This window comes from Tinamus guttatus, unplaced genomic scaffold (genome assembly GCF_059628265.1).
Source record: "Tinamus guttatus ecotype Peru unplaced genomic scaffold, ASM5962826v1 Tinamus_guttatus_pri_ptg000563l, whole genome shotgun sequence".
In the NCBI taxonomy this organism is placed as follows: domain Eukaryota; kingdom Metazoa; phylum Chordata; class Aves; order Tinamiformes; family Tinamidae; genus Tinamus; species Tinamus guttatus.
The window spans coordinates 508,409-532,415 of record NW_028289097.1 but is presented as its reverse complement, the minus strand read 5'-3'; the positions used below and the strand labels follow the sequence as shown (position 1 = coordinate 532,415).

Here is a 24,007-nt window from a genome sequence, read left to right as displayed (position 1 = left end):
AGAAGTTTGAGGAGTGCATGGTGTAAGCTTCAATTCCAACTGAAATTTCTCCAAGGGGCTGATAATCTCTCTGAGAAAGAACAGCACAGATGATAAGGACTGAAGCCTGATTCTTAAACTTTCTGTCTTCAGACTGATTTGGCCTCAGTACTTTGACTGCAATGTGTTTTGCTTAGTGAATTAATTCAATAAAAACATCAGCTTGGGCTTCATATAAAATTTCATGCTGTAGTGCTTTTCTTGCTAAAGGATCACGTGCTGTTTTTGAAACAGTCAAACACATGGAGCTCCGTTTCTTCCAGCTTTATCCACTTCAGAGGTGTTTTGGCCAAGTCCTTGCCATGTTTACAAGAAGCAGGACATCACTACACAGGGCAACTGTCTAGTAAAACACTGATTTATGGAGCAAATAAATGTGACTTCTACTTCATGACTGCTTCTGCCACTGCCTTCCCCACTACATTTCCTTGATTTACAAGCCAAAAGACTTTTCATCTTGTTAATGTTGCATCCAAATAGCTTTTGTAACTACCAGCTCTGCAAAGATCTGCCAGGATTCTCCACACCCCTCGAACTGTGATAAACATTGTTATTCACGCAACTGAATAGAGAACAATTTTACTGATACCACCAGTAGGACAAACTTTAAATTATACCGTGCTTGCAAGGATTTATTTATTAGAATACTGAGATCTAGGCCAAAGAAGCTGATGTTCAAAGCAGTTTAATCATTAAACACGTCATAGCCTAAGATCTCTCTCTCCTTATAGAAATACTAAGCACAGGTATTGGCTTATTGCAAAACTAAGGTTCTTCTTATAAACTATCCATGCTGCACATATATGCTGCTTAAACTAATTAAAGTAGCTTTGGAGATTATGGAAAAGGAATGGGATTGAAAAGAAAGGAACAGGATGCCGGCTACACGCTATAGCATAAAGCCTAACATCACTTCATGCACTTAACCTTTATTTTTCCACTTTGCTCTGTAATTATTATATGTTACGATCAGGAAAAAAGAAAACAAAACAGAAAAGGAGTTCCTTGTCTCAATAACTGCACAGAACAGTTTCGCACCTCATTTCAGTGTTGTGATCCAAACACAGCAGATTGCTACCCTGCCACGTGTTCTTTTCTACAGTCTTGTGGTATCTGAAGCGTTCACCCCAATTCAGCCAAGTAAAATAGAAAGAAATCTGTTTAAGAGAAACTTATGCAATGCTCTATTAGCTTAAATCCAAGTGAATTGGAAGTAGAAGCTAAAATTCTATCCAAAGCTCTTTTCTGCTGATGGGGGAGTCAGCAAAGAGAAAGGAAATACATTCCTTTTAGGAAAGAACAGCACTGGGTTGGAACACTGAGGAAATCAAAAGGGAGGTGTTTTCATGATGTCAAATGGTGCTACAGGCACTGTTTAAAAGCACAAGAAATTTCTTCATTGCCTCAGAATGTCAGTCATTCTGAAAGTGAAAGAGGGGGAGTTTTTCATATTTTAAGGAAAATATTTCTAATAAATAATTTCGGGGGAAAGCCACAGCTTTGACATTTATTTTTTTTCTAATACATGAGCTATAAATTTCTCTATACTCAATACACTGAAAGAAAGATTTCAGGGTGTCTTTAACAATTAAACAAAAAATGCAGTTACTGCTCTGCTAATGATTAAATCTGAGACTATGTTTTACCTGACTCCTTTTCAGCATCTGATTCTGAAACTTCGTCTTCTTCAGCTTCCTCCTCCTCTTCTTCAGAACTGGAACTGCTAGAGTCCTTGTTCTCTTCCTCCATTTCCATGGATTTCAGCTTATCTTCCTCATAAAGAATCTTCTCTTTGCTGAAAAAAATAGGAATTTCTAATGACTGCCAAGCAAGCGAGATATTTTTGAATTCTACTTTTTCAAGACACATACATGATTTGCTACATATAGAACAAGAAAAAGGACAAAACTCATCTACAGACTCCACCTCCTCACATGCCCATTGCCCATTTGTTGTGGATTCCAATGCCAGCCTCACATTTCCTAAGTCTGCGGGCATTTGTTCAGCCAAGGAATGAGGTGTCTCCGCCGAGGGCAATGCAAACATCGGCTGGGCTGCACGGTTCTGTACAGCTGCAGTCAAGCTCTTCTCAGCCCAAAGGTCAAAATGATACTCAGAAATAGTAGAGCCCAGGGAACTGGCACCACCAAGCAACCCAGCACCCACAGCCTTATTCAAGAATTTGAAAGAAATATTAAAATGGACGTGAACAGCGACATATTTTTAAACCAGTTGAAGCAAACCAGCCACTAGCAGATGATGCTGCCCTCAGCTCTGCCAATGAAAAGGAAGGAAACCTACTTTGTGAAGAGCCTGCTTTGAGGCTTGCCGTTCATGTCCGCTTCTATTAGTTTATTCCTCGTCTCCTTCTCACTTCGCAGCTGTCAAAAAGCCCAAGAAAATGGAAGAAAGAGTCAAAACACACATTTTAACAAGCCACCTCAGCCCAATCTGAAAATTATCAAAGCAGAAGGTCAAGGCAGACTTGTTGGATGAAAAATACCTGCCCCTAACATAAATGCAGATGTGGCTTAACAAGCCAATTCCATGAATAACGTGTCTGTAAGAGTGCTGGGTATCTTGGACAGAAGCTCCTTCAGGACACACTGAGCGTGTCCTTAGGAATCAGTGCAGCTTCAGTTCAAGATCTGCTGCCTCTGCAGCTAATATTTACCTGCTCTTGGAGGACCGTGTTTAAGTCTGCCCTGCACAGGCAATGGATGGATCTCCCGTGAGGCTGAGTCACTCCTTAAATCCCTCCAGTTCTGGCACAAGCCATTGCACAAGAATATCCGTGATCACCACAGCAACGACGCATCTTGCTCAAGGAGCAGCAAATGTGAATTTTATCAGCAATGACGGATAAAACTGTATGTGCAAGGTTATTTTGGAAGCATTTAGCACAGACACAGTTGAGTTTAAAAAAAAGAAAAAAAAGAATTGCAATTAGCGGCTCACTTTCAAGCCTCTTTTTTTGCATCGTGTCTACTGTAGATAGTCTTCCTCTTTGGATAGGAGGAGCTGACTTATGGCACAAGAAACAAAAGCTCTCCAGTTTCTGAATGCACTGGGTCCAGTTCTGAACCCATGCACTGCAGTGAAGGACCAAAATTTTAGGGTAATTTATTAAATGAAATTATTAAAAGAGCATAACAAAGGGAAAGGCAAGAAACAGCTTCCCAGGGAACTCAGAAAACAAATTCCAAAAGCAAAACTAATTCCAAGACAAATTCAAATGAAAAATCTCCAGCAAAGAAAAATCCTCATTCAGAGAATCCCAGAATGGTTGAGGTTGGCAGGGACCTCCAGAGATCACCTAGTCCAACCCCTGCTCCAGCACCCAGAGCACATGGCACAGGGTGGCATCCGGGCGGATGCTTCATCCTTAAATACTGCCTTTTTAAAAAAAAAAAAACTTTAAATGACAAACACATGATAAAATGACATTTCTGTCAAAAGAAAAAATGAGAGTCATTGAAAAAAACATGTGACAAGTCTAGACTCTTCTTTTCTTCCCCATTCTAATACAGCTTGCTATAATCACTTAATAAACTGGGAAGGGCTTTATAGAGCACTGCTACACAGAGAACGAGGGCTGCTTGTCCCTGCTAAGCAGGGCCAGAAAGGGGCTAGCAGGTACCTAAGAACACTCTGGTGGTTGTTTTGCTTTTCCTTTTCTCCTGAGGGCTGCAGTTATCTGCAGACTCCTGGGGTAATGTAATAGGAGGAAATACTCTGCGTTGCATTTTGTATTTATCAACACCTCGTTTAGGGAGAAGCTTATTAATTTTTAAAAAGATTCTGTGAATGTTAGGGCTGCTATTTAAGGATGACAGCAGCTGTGTTATGATCAGAGCTCAAGTTCTCCACCCACATTGTCAGTTCCTCAAAATACTTGACTTGGTTTTATCAGCGACGTTCTCATTAAGCATGTTTCCAAAACCAACATTTTAAATGATACCTTGTGATTTGGTTTTGTTGGTGGTGGTGGTTTTGTTCCTCTAAAAAAGGTTTGTTTCTTGGAAACACCCAAATGAACTGAGTAGAGCAGATGAAAAAGAAAGCAATCCTAAAGCCCAGTGTGGCTTTACTTTGCTGGCTTTACTTTGATCAAGATATTCTTTGCCCTCCTTCTTTTATACTAGCTTTCTACTTATAACCCTTTCCAATATCTCCTTGGTGTTATGATAGTTTAACATGGTTTTTGAAACCACTGAATTTTTCAGTCTGCAACTCCACAAAGTTTCCTCTCAAATAAATCAAAGGTCTCACAACTCTAAGGGAGACACCCCCTTTCTCCACACTGACTCCATGCTTCTTAAATACCAACACAAAGTTGATGAGGGCAATTGTTCATTAAGCAAAGAGCCATTCGTCAGCTTGCAAGCTCCTCAGCTTCAAAAGCCACTAAAGAACAATTGCAGTTCTGAAGATGAACTGCACATACCTAAAGAGCGTACAGAATTCTGCATGCCAATAATCTACTTACTTTCCTGACTGTCATGCAGTTTTCTGGATTTCTAGGTATTAAAAATGCTGGCATAATTAAAGATATCCTAATGACTAATGTAAAAAAAATACTGAGGTCTCGGCGTCATGCTTGCGTTGAGATTGTAAGTTTTAGAGAACACCCAGGCATGAAAGGGTACTTGGAGAGGCGCGGATTGAGCACGCACAAACTCACCACAGTCTGTTTCTTCTGCAGCATTTCTAAATGCTCAACCAGTCCCTCATCAGCCACGTCGAACGGCGTCTGGCCCTGGTGACACATGCAGTAAGAAAACAGAAGATGCAATCCAAGGTGACGTGCCAAGACGCTAGTAATGCCAAGATGGCATCAATGGGCACAAAAGCATTCTTTACCCGTGAAGAACAAACAACGTATTCCTCATCCTCCATACCCAGAGGCTGGGTAACAAACTCTGTTTCACTTCTTTCACTTTAGAGAAGGGAAAGCAAAGCGATGGTGATGGTATTTTTATGACACCACCCATAATCAGACCAATCTCAGGCGCAGAATTGCAGCTTCGACACCACCAAAGCTATATCCACTTTATTAGCACGTGAATAATGAATGAAACCTGATGGGTAGTGACTGAATTAATATAGATCATCTGGGTCATCTGACCTGGACTGGGAACATCAAATAACTCCGTGCCGCAAACAGAGCCGTGTTCGCTTCTTTGCGGGTCTGTCACGACAACACACTGAACATGACAAATCCCCTGTATTTTGGAGGCCAGAGAGTTCACCCTGCTAAAATGATCCTTCTCATAGAGCTGTTTCTTTTACACGAGTTTCCAGGACAGACACGCACTCGCAGCATACAGTGCCACATGTCCCTGTCAAATCCCCTTGTCTATTTTCATTTCCTGATGCTGCTCCAAGCAAAACCAAGTCCACTTTAACTCTTGGAAAACCAATTCTTCAAGTAAACACCCTCATGTTTTTACATGGAGGCCATTTTGTTATTATCCTACTTTTTTTCCTATTCATTTCTCAAAAACCCAAGTAATTTTTTTTCCGATCTTCTCTGTTTAGTAGAAGAGACAGTAAAACAGGATGGATTTAAAGTTATCAGTTACTCATGCGTTCACTGGTTTTCAATAATTCATACTTTAAATTAGTGCATACCATTATGCACTCCACAGCTGACTTTTGCTTAATTTATCAGGACTGCGGTAAGGAAGGAAAACATAAACTATTATCTATCCCTTCTTACAATCTTGGTCTTCAATATCCGTCAGTGATTTTTTTTAGAATTACTTAAAAAAATTTTTTCTGTCTTTCTCCAGCAAAAATCCTTTGTTTTCTGGTGCTTTTAAACACTCTACTCCACACGCCATATATGAGAATTGCTCACCAACTAACCTTGCCATGCTGCTGGATCCAGAGAGAGGCAATAAAATATGTGCCTTGCTATAAAAATACATTGCATAAAACACACCAACATGTGTGCTCACTAACCAGCTTGTTTCTGATGTCCATATCGCACAAGGCCTCCGCCAAGATGGAGCAAGCTTCCTTCACCCCCCAGTGCGCGGCAGCGTGCAGGGGGGTCCAGCCGTCGTTGTCCTGGACGTTCAAATTAAAGCCAGCCTGGATCAAAAGCCTGAGGAAAAAAGCAGTATTGATTTCTGCTCTTAGGAGAATGACTCTGCATGGAAGAATTCATGACATGAGTGCTGGAGTAGGTGGCGCGGTATAAAATAAGCCAGGAGCTTCCCACCGTGGTGTTCACCTAAGCAATATGCACTTGACGTGGTCACTCAGAAAAGGGGGAGTTAAATGAAAGGACAAGCGACTTCTGCCACTGGAAAAGCTGTTGGTAAGTGTCTAATTTGTAAGATTTCCTTTCAGCACGTCTGAAATTGGGAAAAGCCCTTCATTTCTAAGCAGGCATTAGTGACCCAGCCTGAACTCCTGCGTCGATGGCCACGAGACACCACAATCTGCCAGGCACCGAGTGGATAAGCAGCATCTCTGCAGACTGCAGTGGCTGCAGTAACAAGCAGCCAAGCACCTGGCATTGAAAGGGCATTTAGTCACTGGAGTCTGGTGTTGGTTCTAGCGGCAAAAAAAAGGCTGCACTGTAGGAACTGTCTGTAAGGAGACGACATCTCTGCTTCCTGCCTGTGCTACTGCCTTGCACAGTTAAAGCAAGTCGCAGTGGAATGGAGCTATCCTCATGCCACAGTGCCCTGCAAACCTTCCAAAGCACCGGCGTTTCCTCGTACCTGAGGCTCCAAGATGTAAAAATAAAAGTAAGCAGAAGAGAAACAACTGCTGTCTGAAGCGTCCCAAGTGTATTTGCAGTTGTACACAAATGATCTGGTTAAAGTCCTGAGTAGTCCCCCTTCGGCGCAGGGGAAACCCAGCATGACCCCAGAAGGGCATTAACAGTTTGAAACAACTGCAGCTTTACACCGACGTGTTATCAAACCCAGTCCTCACATAGCAGAGTGTTTCTCCGTGAAAGAAAGTCTAACTCAGCTCCTGGCTTTATGTTGATTTTCCAGCTGGCAAGAGGGAGGAATATCGCTGTTAAGAGACTCAAGGTCACAGACTAATTCCACATCTCCCCGGAGCGTTCGCAAGCCCCTGGCTTTCAGCCCTTTGGGGTTGAAGTCACTGAAGTTACATACTTGAACTTAGAGGGTGGCCATAAAACATGCAGGAGTGAAACAATATTAGTTCTCAGCGAGCTGAGAGCTCTCATTATAACTTCTGTTGCAAGGGGTGGCTGTCCAGGACTAATCTGCTTGCAAATGGTGACTGCAGTTCCCATTCAGTGCTGGAAACAACAACTCTCCACTGGACCCACACCCTGATTTCAGGAGATGCTGCATTTCTATTTAACAGGAGCAGTGTTAAACTAGTGTTCTTGGGCATTCCTTCCTCAGACAGCTTATAACTCAGTAATAAGCTCTAAGGAATAGGGATCACAGAGGACAACAAACCTACCAGAGCTTGAGAAGCAGCAGCTACGAGGCATCAAGTCACAACACAAAGTTAGGACATCAAGCATTGACATAGATGAGCATCTCCAGGAGCATATTAACCCAGACAACCAAGCAGCCTTGCTATTTCTGGGTAGTTCCACCCATACATAAAAAGCAGAGGAAAAAGCTTTATTGTTGGAAACCTTAATTTGGCCTGACCTGTAAGTATATTAATGTTTTACTGCCAGGAAAATATACGTGAAGACATGGGGTGGGCATTGCATTTTTCCACTAGACTAAGCTGGTCATGTTTAGTGCTGGGGTACTTGCAATCGTCCCGGAATGCATAGGTTGAAATTATACGTTTATCCAGTGCTGTTTAGCCTGCTATTCCCAACTGGTAGTGCTGTTACCTGATGAGTGAAAAATCAAACCTTCTACCCTTAGGTAGAAGGTCTTAGGTCTTAGGTCTTAGAAGGTCTTAGGTCTTAGGCTCTGAAAGGCCTGCATCACTCTAAGGGCCTAGAGAAATGAAAATCAATCTTCTAGGTCTTTATCAATGAAAGGCAAATAATTCTGTAGTGCCCTTTGGGAAAAAAAAAAGTGTAAAAATCTCAATACATCTCTCATCTATAAAGCTAGAGAGGGCAACCTTAACTCAACGGAAAGGAGTTCCTACCTCATGACTTCGGAATAGCCCTTGGCCGCAGCCACGTGAAGGGCCGTGGCGCCCGTTCGAGGCTGCTTTACATCCTCGATTCTCCCACTGTTCAGCCACTGTCGGGCGTCCTGCAGCATCTGCTGCTCCTCTTCTTTTCTTGCCAGGTCTAGGTCTGCACCTAGGAAGGCCAAGTGTAAGACGAGGGATTACTGAGTGAAAGTGCCATGTATTTATTAAACGTATGCAACATTTTGCTTGCTGTACAGAATTAGGAATCTCTTGGTAACCCTCAGCAAAAGCAAACACACCAACAGCACAAATATTTTACAGGAGTTAAGAGAACTCATGGATCACTGACAGATAATTCAAAGCTGTCTTGAAATAAAATTCTGAAAGGTGAACAAACCAGCCCAATCACCAAGGAGCTAAACTGTGAACCAATACTGGGTGGAAAGCTTGTATTCTAAACATATAGTGTTCCCCGTTTAAATAATCAAACCATGAACAACAGCACTGCAAATTTAATTAAACGATAGTGCGAGTATAATCTATAAGGTACATTTGGAGAGAAGACCCTCAGGAAACTCCAAGACACAACCTCAGACATGTACTTACTTGAAACTCAGTGCAATCCATTTGTAATGCACCAGAGCTATTTACAAAATGCACAAAGAAATAGATGGCAAAAAAAAATCTTCTCTCGTGGCATAAAAGATCTGCTCTAGAACAAGTTAGGCTGATAGGACTAGAGGAAAAGTCCACAGACTGAAATTCCAAAAGTTCCACAGGAACTTAAGGAAAAATTTCCTAACAGTGAGGGTGCCAGAGCACTGGAACAGGCTGCCCAGAGAGGTTGTGGAGTCTCCTTCTCTGGAGATCTTCAAACCCGCTTGGATGCAGTCCTGTGCCACGTGCTCTAGGTGACCCTGCGTATGCAGGGGGTTGGACTAGATGACCTTGAGAGGTCCCTTCCAACCTTAGGAATTCTGTGAAGTGAGTCCATTCGTACAGATGTTTGAGGCTTTCTGGTAACAGGGGGGACCAGTTTCCCACTCTGTTACTAACAGGAGAGGCCTGGTGGTTCTGGCCTGGTGCTTCTGTCACTAAACCAACAAGAGGCAGAACTATTTTAGTCTTGTTTTGATAAGTGGATATGACAAACTGAATAATTTTTCATGTTAACAAGGTCACATAAGGCTGGTATACCAACCAGAGGTAGTGGAGCACAGCTTCCATACAATGGCAGACTGAATTGTTAGGGCTCTTCCACTTGGAAGCAAAATATGAAGAGGCATATGATGGACATGTCTAAAAATGAAGAATGGTGTGAAATGAAACTACTCCTAGACTATATACTATACTGAGATTAGTTCTCTCAGTATAAGGAGGTGATGATTCCCCATGAAATTGTTGAGCATTAGGTTTAAAACAGAGCAGAAAACAAACAAAAAACCCCACTTATCAACTCGGTCTTAATTACAAAACCCACAGCAGCAGGATGCTGCAAAGATTAAAATCCAAATGGCTTCAAAACAAGACATTAGACAAATTCAAAGAGGGGTAGCACTGCATCTGCGCCCACTGAACAGAAGGCTACACATGCTAATATTTTCCAAGGAGAACTGGGCAGCTTCACAAACAGAGATCCGCTGGGGATTCCTAAGCACATAGAAAGCCCATGTGGCCCAGGGATTCTTTAAGACATGGTAGTTGGAAGTTGGGAAGTTGTTAAGGAGAGGAATGGTACAAACTTACCCTGTTCTTACAGTTTAAGCATCTGCTTTTAGCTACTGTTAAAGACAGGCTACAGAGCTAGGTGGGCACTTATTGGAAGTTTATAACACATTTATTCCAGCAATTATGATCCTTTGAAAGCGTGCCAGGGCAGAGCTGCTCAGAGGAGACAGATGGTTGTTTTAGGGCATCCCAGCAGGATACCACTAATGTGGCAAAGCCAGGAAAAAGCCGAACACAATTCTAAGGAGTGTCAGGCAAAATATCTGCAATGGAGACCTAATTACTGCCTTGTAAAGCCTCAGCCATGCTACTACCATGTACAGCTCTTATTACCCACTTAAAAGATGGACGGGTTCATCCCAATCTCTTTCCTCCTGGTCCTCCGAGTGGTCTGACTGCCGAGAGGAGGGAGAGGTGGCCTGGGCAGCCCAAAGGCTGCTGCAGACAGAAATCTGTTCTTAAACATGTGAGCAGAGTAAACATAAATGCAAAGAACTATTTAAGCTTATCTCAAGGTGGGTTGGCGGAAGGAGGAAGGAAACAGAATAAGCTGAGCACAAACACAGCTAGGGCAGAAACTGAAAAACAGTGCAATCCATTATCCAAAATAAGGATAATTGGATAATTTTCTTATCTGCTTCATTTTTCTCTTGACTGTTTCATCACTTCCCAATAAGTAAAGAAAAATGCATCCTTCAAAAACATTCTTGATGAACTTTCTGGATAGGTTTTCTTCCTGTGTGAATGCATAGACACCTAGTCCCCTGCACATGATCACAAAAATTTTACACTGATAAAGCATTTCTAAATGTTGACACATGATACACTGTTCAAACCACTTGTAGCAGTGATGTTTTTGCAGGGACAGCACAAACAACAGCACTTCAGAAAGGCGCATCTGGTGAGAAAAGTCTAAGGAAGGATCAGCATAGAACAGGTCACTCCAGGCCAAATACATGAATTTCCGGGTTCCCACCCTTACAGGGATATGGATCTCACCTCAAAATTATTTCAGCAATTCTTAGTGAAACAAGAACACTCACTGACACTACAAACCAGAATTAAACCTCACTCGGAAATTAAATGGACCAGCTGGATTAATTTTCAATATTGTAGTATCTGGCTTGTAAGAACCCTATAGGAAAATGCACATTGAGCTTCCACTGTCACAGCAAAACTCCTGGGCTGGATTTCAGCTCTCGGTACCTACAGGCAGGCACACAGCCTATAGAATTTCCTTATAGAAACTCATAAGGGCCTAACACACACATTGTCATCCCCCCTGCCAATTTACCTTGTTTCTTTACTTGTTCCAGCAGCAGGTCCTTCATGGCTGCCTCCTCCGCGATGTCAGATGGGACTTCACCTTCACTGTTCACAGCAGCCACGTTGGCTCCATGACTAATCAGGTACCTACATGAACGAGACCATTGCATTAGACCTCACGCACAGGCTTCAGTGCAACTTGCACAGAAAATCAAGTGGCAGAACAAAATACTTATTTTTCTTCTTCATGTTCAATTACCAAGCGAGTGGTCCATGTACTTATCAAATTTCCAGTCCAAAGTTGTTCATGGCTAACTGCAAGGTCCTCCCTTCTCTGCTCAGTGGCTCATGCTAATAGTTTCTGCTTCTCTAGAGCCAGTTAAACCTTCTAGCTCTTATACTAAGAGGGTACCTTATTCTTGTTTTTTTTAAACAGGAAATGAATGCAGAGAAAAACAAGCCTTTTTTCCTCCTGTCTCTTTGCAACTAATCAAAAGTTCATTGAAGAGCAAGTAACGTCTTGTTCAGCCTGTTAATCTTGTTACAGGTACAACCTTGGGATGAAGAGGAACTATCTATTTAAACACAAATCTAGGAGGGCAAGGTAGGAAAAAGAAAGTTTGGATTGGTTTTGAATTTATGGTTAATTCCTTCCAGAAATAATTGTTAGTATTCAAATGAGGCTAAGTTTTTAGTTGCTTTGGTGGCATAAATATGTAAGTGCAATAGTTTCTTAAATGAGAATAATGTATTTTAACGGAACAACTAGCATTTAGGGAAAAATAAACTGACACGGGATCACCCAAAGTCAAGATTAAGAGCTGACCCAGGAGGAGAACACAGAAATAACTGAGCTGCAGAAGATCTTCCTTTGGATCTCTTTTTGTGCAGGACAATCTTGTTAGTGTTTTCGTACATTTTTCTAGCCTGTGATGCATCTTCACAAAAAGAATTCAACCTGGAAAATACCACTTTTTGTGCCAATGTGAGCAAATGTGCCATAGATTTGAGTAATCTCAAAATATCAGAGGCACTTGCTGGTGCACAAGAACAAGTCTGGTATCAGTAGTGCCTCCAGGATAAGCAGAATTATGAGTCTTGTGTGAGCACAATGAATGCAGCCAGATATATCTGCTGTCTCTTCTTTTACATATACTCTATTTTTCACTCTCTATGTACTCTGTTTAGAGTGCTGGTCCTTACCAGATTATATAGTCTCTCTATGGCCAGGCACAGCATTTCACCTCCCTATATCCGTCCTAAACCTACTAACATGTGTTGTAAATAAAACACACAACCACCCAGCAACATAATGCTTTCATTTTAATTGGGTTCATTAACAAGTAGTTACTTTTATCTACTCCTCCGTCTTTGTCAGACAACACGCAAGCAGTGGAAACATAGGATCTGAATTTGAAGAAAAAGAAATGATGTTGTTAGCATATTGGTGACTCTGAAGGCCAGAACATCACACTTTTCCCTTTAAAGACTCCCAACAGCATTTACATTCTGCTCCCATATGTCTATCTGCATTAAGAAATACAGACAGGCACTTTGCAAATCTTCTGAACAAGGGTAAATCCATCTCTGAATTATTTTATACTGTGCAATGCATCTAATATTTGCACTTCACACCAGAACAGCTATATAAATGTAATTACACTAATACACATTTCTGTGTCACTCAGGTACAGAATTACTTTTTATTAGAGAAGTAAAATCCCAAGGCCCTCCTATGTAACGTTTAAAATCGTACTCGGGTTCCCCTGATGTCAGAGCCCAGGGAGGCAGCTCTGTGGCAGTGGAGCTGCCCTTCACTGCTCTTCTCTGCCCATTTACGTGCCTGCCCTGCAGCCACCGTGTCTCCCTTTTGCTTGGCATGTTTTTAGCTAAAGCATCCAATACATCTACACAGCACAGTAATGGGAGCAGTAAAGGGTAACAGGTTCCAAGTTCTATTACTATCTTGACAAATTAAGGGTGCAGTCATAGGAGAAAAGCAAGTTTCTCTGTTTTCTTTGCTTCCAAGGTGTTCTGTAAATCTCAGAGCAACAGCTCTACGTGCCTGTTCCAAGGAGAAGGACGCAGAACACGTTATAAATACCCACAACAGCCTGAAACTCACTCACTCTGCTATGTTCAGGTAGCCGCACGATGCCACGGCATGAAGAGGGGTCCAGCCCTCGTTGTCCTGCTGGTTCACGTTGGCTCCATTTTCGACAAGGAACTTCACCATGTCCAGGTTCTCATCTATACAGGCCTGTGGGAGAAGAGGGACACAAAGGGAAGGGAAGGAAGGAAGAGAAGAGGGGGGTGGAAAAAAACAACAGTATTAAATCAAGTGAACAACTTTCATTTGTAGTTTATCAGTAGCAGAGAATTCCACGACCGAATTTCCCACGCTGTCACAAAGATGTGAAATAATGTGATTTTTTTTCAGAGCTTTCCAAAATTAATTGCTACTCAGATGGACCACCTCTGAACTGGCCCAAGCTTTACTTCGGATCAGCCGATCTCTTTTGCTTTCTCTGCCCCACACTTATCTCCCTGGAGCAGAGCAAGAGTTGCAAAATGACTTAATCTGTGTTAGTCTTTGATATGGTTTTGGTGTTGCTGGAAGAAGACCTAGCTGGGTTTTGACGTCGCAGCACTTCCATTCAGTGGAATTCCTCTTTCCTCGAATTCCTGGCTCCAGCACGTTCTGTATTTCACTTGGTTTACTGCAGGCTGCTATTTAAGGATGAGCTGGCAATTTAATACATACTTCCAACTACGGTTGCCCCAAGCATGACTAGGAGACAAACAGACCAGCTTTTACTTAGATGTTCATCTACAGATAGAAAAGTAGTTCCTCATCACGAGGGCTGGAATCAGCTTGGCCAAAATTGATCCAGAATGGAGCACTTGATCCTTTTATATGGCTTGATGGGAATGTATCCATCAGCTACAGAAGTCCGATGACATGAGAAGATCCTTCTGAAATGAGCAACACTGAGTATCCATTCCTATGTTGTTAGAGGCAAGTAACGAAAACAAGGAAATTGTATTTAACAAAGAAAGAAAAATTAAAAGCAAAGGGTGAGAGAGAATCCTGTAATTTCTAACACATCCATCTATGCTGCACTGCTTACTTCAAAAGAGGGTTGTGCCCTAAACCAGGCTTTCGTATTCAGTATTTGTGCAGCAAGTGGAAACACAAACTAGACTTTTGCAGCGCGTTCATGAGTTATCCATATCACAGAATCACAGAATCATGATGGCTGGAAAAGACCTGCGAGATCATCAAGGCCAATCGTGAGCCCTTCAGCTCCACGGCTGCTAAACCACGTCCCTAAGCGCCTCATCTGCACCGTGTCAGATGCTCCTTCCATGGGTCCCTTCCCGCTATCCCGTGTCCCCAGCTTCACTCCTCTGCCCTGGCTTTGGCTGCTCGCACGGCCTCATCCACGTGGTGCTTCAGCACTGCCAGGGCTGGTGCCTCCACCACTGCCCTGGGCAGCCGCTTCCAGCGTTTCACGGCTCTTTCCATGTAGAAATTCTTCCTAATGTCTAACCTGAAGCTCCCCTGGTGCAACCTGAGGCCGTTTCCTCTTGCCCTATGGGTAGTTATTCTGGAGAAGGGCTCAAGCCCCGTCTCACTGCAACCTCCTCTCAGGCAGTTGTAGGGAGCGACACGGTCTCCCCGGAGCCTCCTCCTCTCCACACTAAATAACCCCGGCTCCCTCAGCCGCTCCTCGCACGCTCTGTGCTCCAGCCCTGCACCAGCTTCACTGCCCTTTTCTGGATACGCTCCAGCACCTCCACGTCCTTCTTGCAGGGAGAGGCCCAAAACTGAACACAGGATTTGAGGTGCAGCCTCGCCAGCGCCGAGCACAGGGGGACGATCCCTTCCCTGCTCCTGCTGGCTACACTATTCCTGATATGGGCCAGGAGGCCGCTGGCCTTCTTGGCCACCTGGACACACCGCTGGCTCCAGTTCAGCCGGCTGCTGACCAGCACCCCCAGCTCCTTCTCTGCTGCGCAGCTCCCCAGCCACTGCCCCAAGCCTGGGGCGCTGCGTGGGTTGTTGTGACCCAAGTCCAGGACCGGCCCTTGGCCTTGTCCATCCCCAGCCCAGGTTGGCCTCAGCCCAGCGATCCGCCCTGTCCAGACCCCTCTGCAGATCTGTATGTCCATTTGGTGCCGAAATAGCTAAGCAGAAGGTCAGCTTGGGAACCCTTTCCTCCAAAGGGCGCCTGCTCTGCAAACACCCATTGCACCTTGGCCAACGCCAGCAACCGCTGGGCACCTCCGCGGCAGCAGAGCAGACCCGGAGCAGGAGGCCGCGGGGCAGCCTCGAGCAGCTGCAGCCGCACGGGGCTTGTGCTGCTCCGGGCAGGCTTCCCGCGGACTATTTCAGACACTAAAACAGGAGAACAAAACCCAGCCCCTCACTTTTAAATAAGTCTGGGGAGCTGAAAGGCCTCCCATTTGGCTCGGAGCAGGATCTCTGAGCCAAATACTTCCTCTGCACCCGACAGACATGGACTAACGTGAGCCCTGTGCACAAGGGATCATTTGAAGCCATGCTCTGGAAAACAGGCTCTCCAGATTTTCTTATATGTGAAAATTATGCAAGTATTTATGTGTGTGCACATATATGTGCACATATATGTATACTATTTATATATATAAATAACTGTGCTCTTAACAATGCTTTCAAATACTGTCATCAGGTAAAGCATGCAATGCACACCGAGCAAAGTAATAAATCCCACCCTAGGATGAGGAGTCATTTTTAGTGAGTCTGAGCCTACAAAATGCAGAATTAGCCTGCATTTTATATTTTATATATATTTTATAGTGCAACATAGTTCAAGTTGTCCCCCAACAAATCTCAGATAAGTTGCATGTACTGCTTCACTATTAATTATTTACATTTTTGACCTATAAACACAACCATCAGGCATCAGGCATCACTTCTTAAATAAAGCTGATATCATCTAGGAACATATTGCTCTATGAATAATGAGGATAAGTTTGTCCATGCAGTGGTTTCTTTTGAGGACCAGCACATCTGGCTCATTACAAAAAATCAGAGTTCTTGGTGCAGCTCTGACCAAAGGGCCAGGCAGTTCCTCACCTGCGTGTCCTCACTGCCAAATGCTGTATTTGCTTTGGAGTGTCACCTGCAGCTTAAATGCAAATCTAAATTTAGACTCCAGAATGTTTTCATACTGTGCGCTTAGTATTTATCTGATAGATAATTATATCTACGGCGTTAATCATTCGAGCCCCACAAATAGCTCCCACCCACTATGTCTGCGCGTACTGGAGAGAGGCCACAAGAAGATTTTCCCTCTCAAGCCGCTGGACTGACAGAACTCCAAAAAATATCCGTAAAGATGCAAGAAAAGCAGCCCCTGCCCATTCCTGCAAATTTCGGCCAGGATTGCCCTTGCTCCTGTGGTGGTCCTTCTCCTCCCGCACGGATCCTACGGGATGCATGTGCGAAGCAGAAGGGACGACGGGATAAATCCCCAGCTGTCCCTGCAAAGAAACGGGCAGAAACTTGATGCACCTGGCTGCCAAAGCCCTAAAGCGATGACAGCAGTGACAGAGCTACGTGGGTGCTGGCACCCAAGGCCCAAGGAACCAGAACACGAGTGTTTTCCGTTCGCTCTCCCAGCCTGCCAGGGAGAAAGGGTTGGATGAAAAGATGGATTAAGGCCTCAATGGAGCAGCAACGCAGCCTTTAGTACCTAAGGGACATAACCCTCACTCCACCCTTTTGCACCACAAAAGGCTGCTGTTCCCGCTCTTTGGCAAATATTTATTTTCATAGTAGCTACTGACTTATGAGAATAGAAATGAGCACGGGGTTGAGCACCACAAAGTAGTTTTATAGAGAAAGGAGGCTGAGTTAACACGAGTAGGGATGATTCCCTGCCTGCCACAGGCCTCAAAATGCAGGAATTGCTTTTGGAGATGTATATTACATAATACTAATTATATTGGCCAAGATTTTTAAAGGTGCCATCATGAAGGTATTTCATAAACCTGCATTCAAAACCAGGTACTGAATAATGCCAACCTGCTTCAGAAGATCCTACCAGTCTTTCATCAGAAAGCATCAGGCATAAGATTTGCATCACTTTTTAAATAACACTTATATATATTTTTATAATATATTTTACCCATCATGGGGCAAGAAAGAGGAAGACATTGGTTGGGATAACAGCCAAACACGACAAGTTCAAAAGATCTTCCAAATCACAAAATCCTTTAAAGACACGTGTAACAGTTAGGACTGATGCACTGGCCTCTGTGGGGTCGCGCTCCATCGCTGCTCACACTTTTGTCTCTCAACCGGGTCGCATTTCTCTCCAAATTCATATTCGTATACATGTTATTGGCATTAATAGTCTCATACATGAGATCACTTTACCAGGCTATAAATTACAAACCAGAAGTCTCTGGTGTTTTCGACGCTCTTGGGGACACGCACTTGTCCACTGCACATTTTCAGAGCCCTGGGTGCGTAGAGCCTGGCTCTCCTCCAGGACAGACGGGCCCCATTTTACCCAGCAGAGCTGCCAAAATCAAGCACTGCGGACACGCCACGTACAAATGCTCTCCCAGAGATGCAGGAGGTAACATTCATCTCCTGGACAAGATTTCCTGGAGGAAAGCAAGCCAAACAGTTAGCTGAGAACTACCATCATCTTTTAGGTGATGTTTTGGTCTCCCTCCTCTATTTTGAGCTTATTTCTTTCAGTTTCAGGCGCTGCTGACCCGCAGCTGCAGTGGTTTCACATGCACCAACCACTGCTAGAGTAACGCAAGGTACCCACAGAGCACAATATTCCCAGACTTCCTTTAAATGCTGATTTTTCAGTCCTACTTCACCTTTTGCCCTGAACCTGCCTGAGATACAAGGAGCTACCAGGGGATGAGACAGGTGGGGAGGACGTCGTGGATCCTCTCGCCCCAGCTCTTCATTGGGCCAAGCTCTGGCCCCGCTCGCGCTTCTCTTGGCAGCTGGGTGACTCCAAATGCCTTGGGAATAGCAGTAACATCGACTCCAAATGCCTCGGGAATAGCAGTAACATCGACTCCAAATGCCTCGGGAATAGCAGTAACATCTTACAGCTCGAGCAGCCTTTGATGCGAGCTGCGTCCAGCGCCCAGAATTACCCACTAACCGCTCACAGAAAAGTTGGCCCCACGATTTAAATCCCCGGCATTGCTGGGCACGTCTCCATCCCGGCTCATGGTGTTCCTGCTGCTCCTGGCAGGGCACCAGCTCGTAGCAGTTTTTCCATAGGGAGGAAGTGCTCAGTTTCTAAAATTTGCAGCTACGGCATATTAGCTTCCCCCTCTTAAATAACAGGTGTCGACCTTAACTGCCCGGGACACTCGCTGCATTTCTTCTTCTTCTTCTTCCTTTTTCTGCCCAACACCTGAGCTTCACATCCTGATAATGGAAAGGGGATACCAGGGAACACGGAGCAGCTCTGTAAAACTCTCCTCACCTCGCAAGGCTTGTTCAACCCCCAGCAAAACTAAAAATCTGATCTTTATCATCAATGAAAGCTCCTTATTATAATGGCACTGCTGAATATTGCTCCTTCCCCAATGGGGGCAGATGGTATAAGAGTTTTCTAGCTGCTGATGAGGGATCAGCAATGCAAAAGCTCAAGGTGGCAGCTGGTTTGCATCTCTCCTGAGCATCCCCCACAAGACAGGGCTGGCAAGATCAGGGAGTAAGAGGAGCCAGACAAGATTGAAACACACAGAGGACTTGACTGGCAATCACACTCCAACAGGCAACAACATGGACACAGTAAAATGCTGCTGGTTTCCCCACTCCGGACCATGAGCAATGTCAGAAAAGGGCAGCTACAATTAAGGTTATTCAGGTTCGGTTCCGGGACAGACTTACTTGACTTCTGATAGGAATTAGACACCAAAACACTGGTCAGTCCAGCATAGGGTCCCTCAAACAGGGACTGCCTCCAATCTAGTAGAGCCCTAAAAAACCCCAAAGAAATTGCTCAAGTTCAGCTGTTGGAGAAGAAAATGACCCCTTTGCCTCTCCAGGGACAAGTGGGGACGGCCAAAAGCGCAGAAGAAAACAGAAGCAACGGCAGGAATGGCCACACAGCGTCACCGTCACAGGGCCCGGCGCTACCCCAACCGCTTCCTGTCCAACTAGCACAGTTTCTTGACAACTTCTTGACAAACTCAACACAAGCGCTTCCAGGTAGATCAGCGCTCACCAGTGCTCCAACGAGGGCTCTCGAGGAGCACGAGCGCTGGAGCTGCCTGCCCAGCTGTGCCATTTGGGAGCGCTGCACACACTGCAGGACCAGGCAGGCTCCAGCAAGCAAGAACTTGGCAGAGAGCACGTTGCATTTCTAAAAGCAGTCCCATTGAGTAAATATTTAGTTTACAAACAGCATGTCACATCGCCCGGTGTCATATGAGCACGTAATAAAATAGCAGCCATGTGCACACAAGAGTCTGGAAGCAAAGTCAGCCGGGAATCCCACAATATCTCCTGTGGTTTTAATTCTAGCTATATTTAATTTCCTGGTGTTCCCTCCTTCACAATTAGGATTTAAGAGAGGGAATCTATGCTCGTTTTTGAAGAGGAAAGATGCAGGATGGGAAAAGAAGAAATGGTTTCTGGCTTGGGCTTCTGTGTTGCATACGCTTCTACTATGAACCCGTCCATCTTATGACAGTGTCCTGTCCTGGGGCCCTGTGCTGTGCAGAAGAGTGAAAACGCACTAATCCTACGGTGTCACATTCCCAAGTAGCCACCCGCCTGCTTCCCACCTGGCAGTCCCACTTGGCAGCTCCCCTGGCACACGCAGGCAGAGCCCGTGGCCACGTGTCCCCTTCCCGCTGCGTGAGCGGGGTCGGACCTGGCGAGGCCGGACGGCTTCATCTCGTACTGACGCCAACATCCCCAGCAGCCTCGCGGGGAGGCAGAACCTGCCGGGCTGTGCAAACCGCCGCAGTACAGTCAGCCTGGTCACGAACCGCCTGCGCCTGCTCCTTTTCTCAGCTTCTCCTGCAATTCGAATGCAAACGTGGCCATGAGTTCAGTGCTCTGGATAACTGCAGCCCTGCCCTCTGCTCCATCACTGTTCCCAGTTTCTGTGATTCAGGAGTTTTATTTTTGCAACTGAACAGCACAGCATTGTCAGGACCTTCACCGTAACTGAGATCCTCCGGAAAGTCTCTCCAGTTTTCTATACGGTGGAGCAGTCTGCGCAGATTTGGATATTGTTACCTGCCCTTTTCAACACCTGCATTTAACACACAAGACCCTCAGAAGAGGCACTGCCGAATACGAGGTTTCCCTCCGGCCAAGTGAGGAGCTGCAGTGAACACGGGCATTAACCAGCACTAAGCCAAATGCAGAAAGTCCAAACGCTGTCCCGAATCCATTCCGAGCCCGCAGAGCAGCTTAGCAAGGTTTAAGGCCAGGCTGCCACGGTCCCTCCTTCCTCAGCCATATGGTCCCACACCTGGCCTCGCACCAGGTTTGTATCAGGTATATTCTTCAAAGTATAAACCAGGCTTAAAGAAACAGACGTACCCCGAGGGTGCTGCCTAACGCAGGTGGGATGTGGATGGGATGTAGGTGGGATATAGGTGGGATGTGGCAGTAGTCACATGAGGAACCTCCAAAAGCCAAGATTTACCAGTTCACTCCCTAATCTTAGGCTTGAGATGGTTTTCCTCACCACAACCACACGCCATATGTATCAAGGAGAAAGAACGCCCATTGACTGCCTGCTTACAAGGGGCCTAAACCACTTTGAGGAGTTTTTTAGATGGTTAAAGACTTACTGCAAAGCAGAGGAGGACACTCACGCTTGCAGATATTAATTGCTAATACATTGGACTGGGAGAATTAGCAGGCCAGTAAAGTCATTCTGTCTCAACAAGCCACAGTCAAATGGCCTAAATGATCAGACTTACGTTATATTCTCCTGTCGTAAGCATGAAATATATGGAACAAAGTGAGGCTGGAGTTGAAGGGGGCCAATCTTCTACCAAAGGCAAAGCAAGAGCAAACACGTAATGTCAACACGTGCTGCCAAGAGGCCAGTGCTCCCCGAGCGAAGCCTGGTGACAGCTGAACAGCATCAGGGTTGGATCCGGGAACACAGGGAGAGGAGTTCACAGAAAACAAAGAGAAAAGCGCTCCCGAAATAGCCCCGCAACTGTCACCACTCGCAATTGTCAGCGCCGGCAGCTATGACCTTGGCATCGCGTCTCCTCATCGCAGCTCTGCACTGACAGGGGGAGCATTTGCCATAACCGGCACTAGCAAAAATCCCACGGCCGAGCGATCCTGCACCTCTGGCAGCACAGATTGTATCTGCCATCGAGCGGGGTGAAAAAACAAGTGGTTGTTGCTGCTGCTCCTGCAGAAATGTGGAGCTTCTCTGCTTTTCTCCTCTCTTCCTAGCCCCTGCTCCAGGCTATACTCACGGTTTGAGCGTCCTGCATAGGTACTAGGAGCTTAAGAGGATGAGGGGAAAAAAACTAGTAGGTAACAAGGGAAAAAAACACAAGTGCACAGACATAAGTATTTCAGAGGCAGCATTTGCTAGATGAAACAGCAACACGGGAGGAGAAGGCTTCTCAGCGAAACCCTCAGTGCCTTCCCACATGCACCGAAGACATCGACCTCTTTAAGAGGAGAATATAAATATGTGCTGCGCCAGGCTATAGATGCTCTAGGCGAATGCCTGGAAAATGCTTTATAATTAGCAGAGGAGCCGCGTTCCTGCTGCATGTCAAGGGAGGACGGAGCGCCATGGCCACCCTTGGCCACTGCTCTACCTGCTTTCAGAGAGGGAGACGTCACCTCAGCGTGCCCGAGCTCTCAGCTCCGCTTTCCTTGCAAAATAGCAACCACTGCTGCAAATAAAAGGTCGGCTGGACACACACACACGCTGCCTATGCTGTTGAACCCCACTGAAATGTTACTGAATGGGGCAGAAAGCTCAAGCTTTTACTTGCTGGAAATGGGCACAAGCAGGGGCATCGCGGTCGTGCCCTTTCTCTAAGCTCACCCGCGCTCACGTTTTCCATCAAAGGGCGCTTTGGCAAACGCAGCAGGACCGGCCACGCAGCCCGGACGTGAGCGCTGCAAAGCGGCCGAGATCAAATCCACACGACACCCTCTCCAGCCTCCTCTTATCTGTGTTTTATCCCATGTGCCCGGCAGCCTAAACCCAATTTGTCCTGCGCTCAGACAGGACCCAACGCAGCGGCTCTCTGCTCTCCCCACGGTGCTTTCGGGCTGTAATCAGTGAACTGAGTTTCCACTCACACTCAGAGCAGCACACACATCTCTAGATCAGGGACTGCCCATGCAGCCCCGACCTTAAAATCCCCTCTAGATCATCATTTTATTCCCTTCCTCTTCATCTTCCTCATCCCCCTTTTCCAACATGGTTTTTAATACCCATTATTTCAACCGTAGTCGGCAGCTAATACTTCGTGCTGCCTGAAAACAGCTTGAAACGAGGCCAGCACTTGATCAACTGCCAGCACTAAAAATAAAGTCTTTTTATCACCGAAAAGGCACGGGCTGCCAGTTTTCTGATGGTGGGGAGCAGCAGTGGCTCTTTGAGTCTCACCAGTTGAGTCATTCTGACCACCAAGTTTGTCGCTGCCTCACGCTCGGCCAGCAAAAGTAAAACTTGGCCCTTGTATTGAACAACTGAAGTAACTCGAAGTTTCATACGTTAAAAAGTTCTAATTATTCCACTCTTGGATAGAAAATGGAAGATTTAGTTACTCTAGGTTTGCTTAGCAAGGGAATATTGTGCTGGCAACTCACTTGCTCTTCAGTTCTGCAAGTGAATTCCACACGTGGCGATATTGAACCTATTTAATGAAGTTTCTAAAGGCATTTTTACAAAGTTAGCAAAATGTCTGATGGCAGAAACTGCGCACGTTTTACCTAAGCACAGATTCCAAATTTCCAAAGTGCAGCTTGATGATCAGCTTCAGCCTCCTCCATCCAGGCTAACGTTCGCCCCAGCATCCTGAACAGCCTTTAGGAGCTGCCCAGCAGATGAGTTTTCCAAGTCAAATGAAAACTGTGCTGGCAACGGGAAAAGAAATCTCTTTTCTGTCTGCCAGCAAGCAAGGTTCACAGAATCCCAGAATGGTTGAGGTCAGAAGGGACCTCTAGAGATCACCTAGTCCAACCCCTGCTCCAGCAGGGACACCCAGAGCACAGGGTGGCATCCAGGTGGGTTGGAAGGTCTCCAGAGAAGGAGCCTCCACAGCCTCTCTGGGCAGGTTCTGGACTCAGCCTGGGTATAAAGATGGGCTGTGGAGACGTGGCTGGGCCAGAAGAAGACAAGGCCCTTCCTGGCACCACCGCAGTTGGACTGGCTGCAGCAGCTTGGCAAGCTAGAGGCGAGATTTTTATGATTTAACTAGAGATCTCTCCTAGACAGACACCAACATCCTCCACTTACACTTGCAGGAAGAACAGCTGGTAAGAGCAGGAGGAAGGGCAGCACCGAGAAGGGCTTAGGCTGCCACATAACCACAGACTCTGGCTGCTCATGTCAGCACAGGCAGCTCGGGCTGTTCATGAGCTGGGGGAAAAAAAACGTTGTGCAAGAGAGAAAGCACCCAAATGCCTCCAGCAGCCAGTGCTGCTTTCACACAAACCTAGATCTTCTTCAGCTTCTCCAGGACTCCTGTGAGGGAAACGTCATGAGCTCCCGTGAACGCCAAGGCGGCCCCGGTTCACACTGAGAAAGGGTTAAAGTATGTGAAAACAGTGAAACAGCCCCGATACGCAGGAAACTTTGTACTGTGACTGCAAGCG

At 45.5% G+C, this 24,007-nt stretch overlaps 1 protein-coding gene across 5 annotated transcripts in view; it reads right to left on the bottom strand.

The window, feature by feature from the left end:
• The window catches only part of PPP1R12B (protein phosphatase 1 regulatory subunit 12B), a 101,909-nt gene that overhangs the window by 62,704 nt on the left and 15,198 nt on the right, over nucleotides 1-24,007 (bottom strand). For all 5 annotated transcript variants that reach the window (XM_088534463.1, XM_088534465.1, XM_088534464.1 and 2 more), the window contains exons 2-8: nucleotides 13,275-13,405; nucleotides 11,174-11,292; nucleotides 8,161-8,320; nucleotides 6,007-6,151; nucleotides 4,724-4,798; nucleotides 2,341-2,420; nucleotides 1,686-1,834 (exon numbers count right to left, since the gene is read on the bottom strand). In XM_088534463.1, the coding sequence (XP_088390589.1) occupies nucleotides 1,686-1,834; nucleotides 2,341-2,420; nucleotides 4,724-4,798; nucleotides 6,007-6,151; nucleotides 8,161-8,320; nucleotides 11,174-11,292; nucleotides 13,275-13,405 (859 nt within the window). The remainder of the gene's footprint in view (nucleotides 1-1,685; nucleotides 1,835-2,340; nucleotides 2,421-4,723; nucleotides 4,799-6,006; nucleotides 6,152-8,160; nucleotides 8,321-11,173; nucleotides 11,293-13,274; nucleotides 13,406-24,007) is intronic.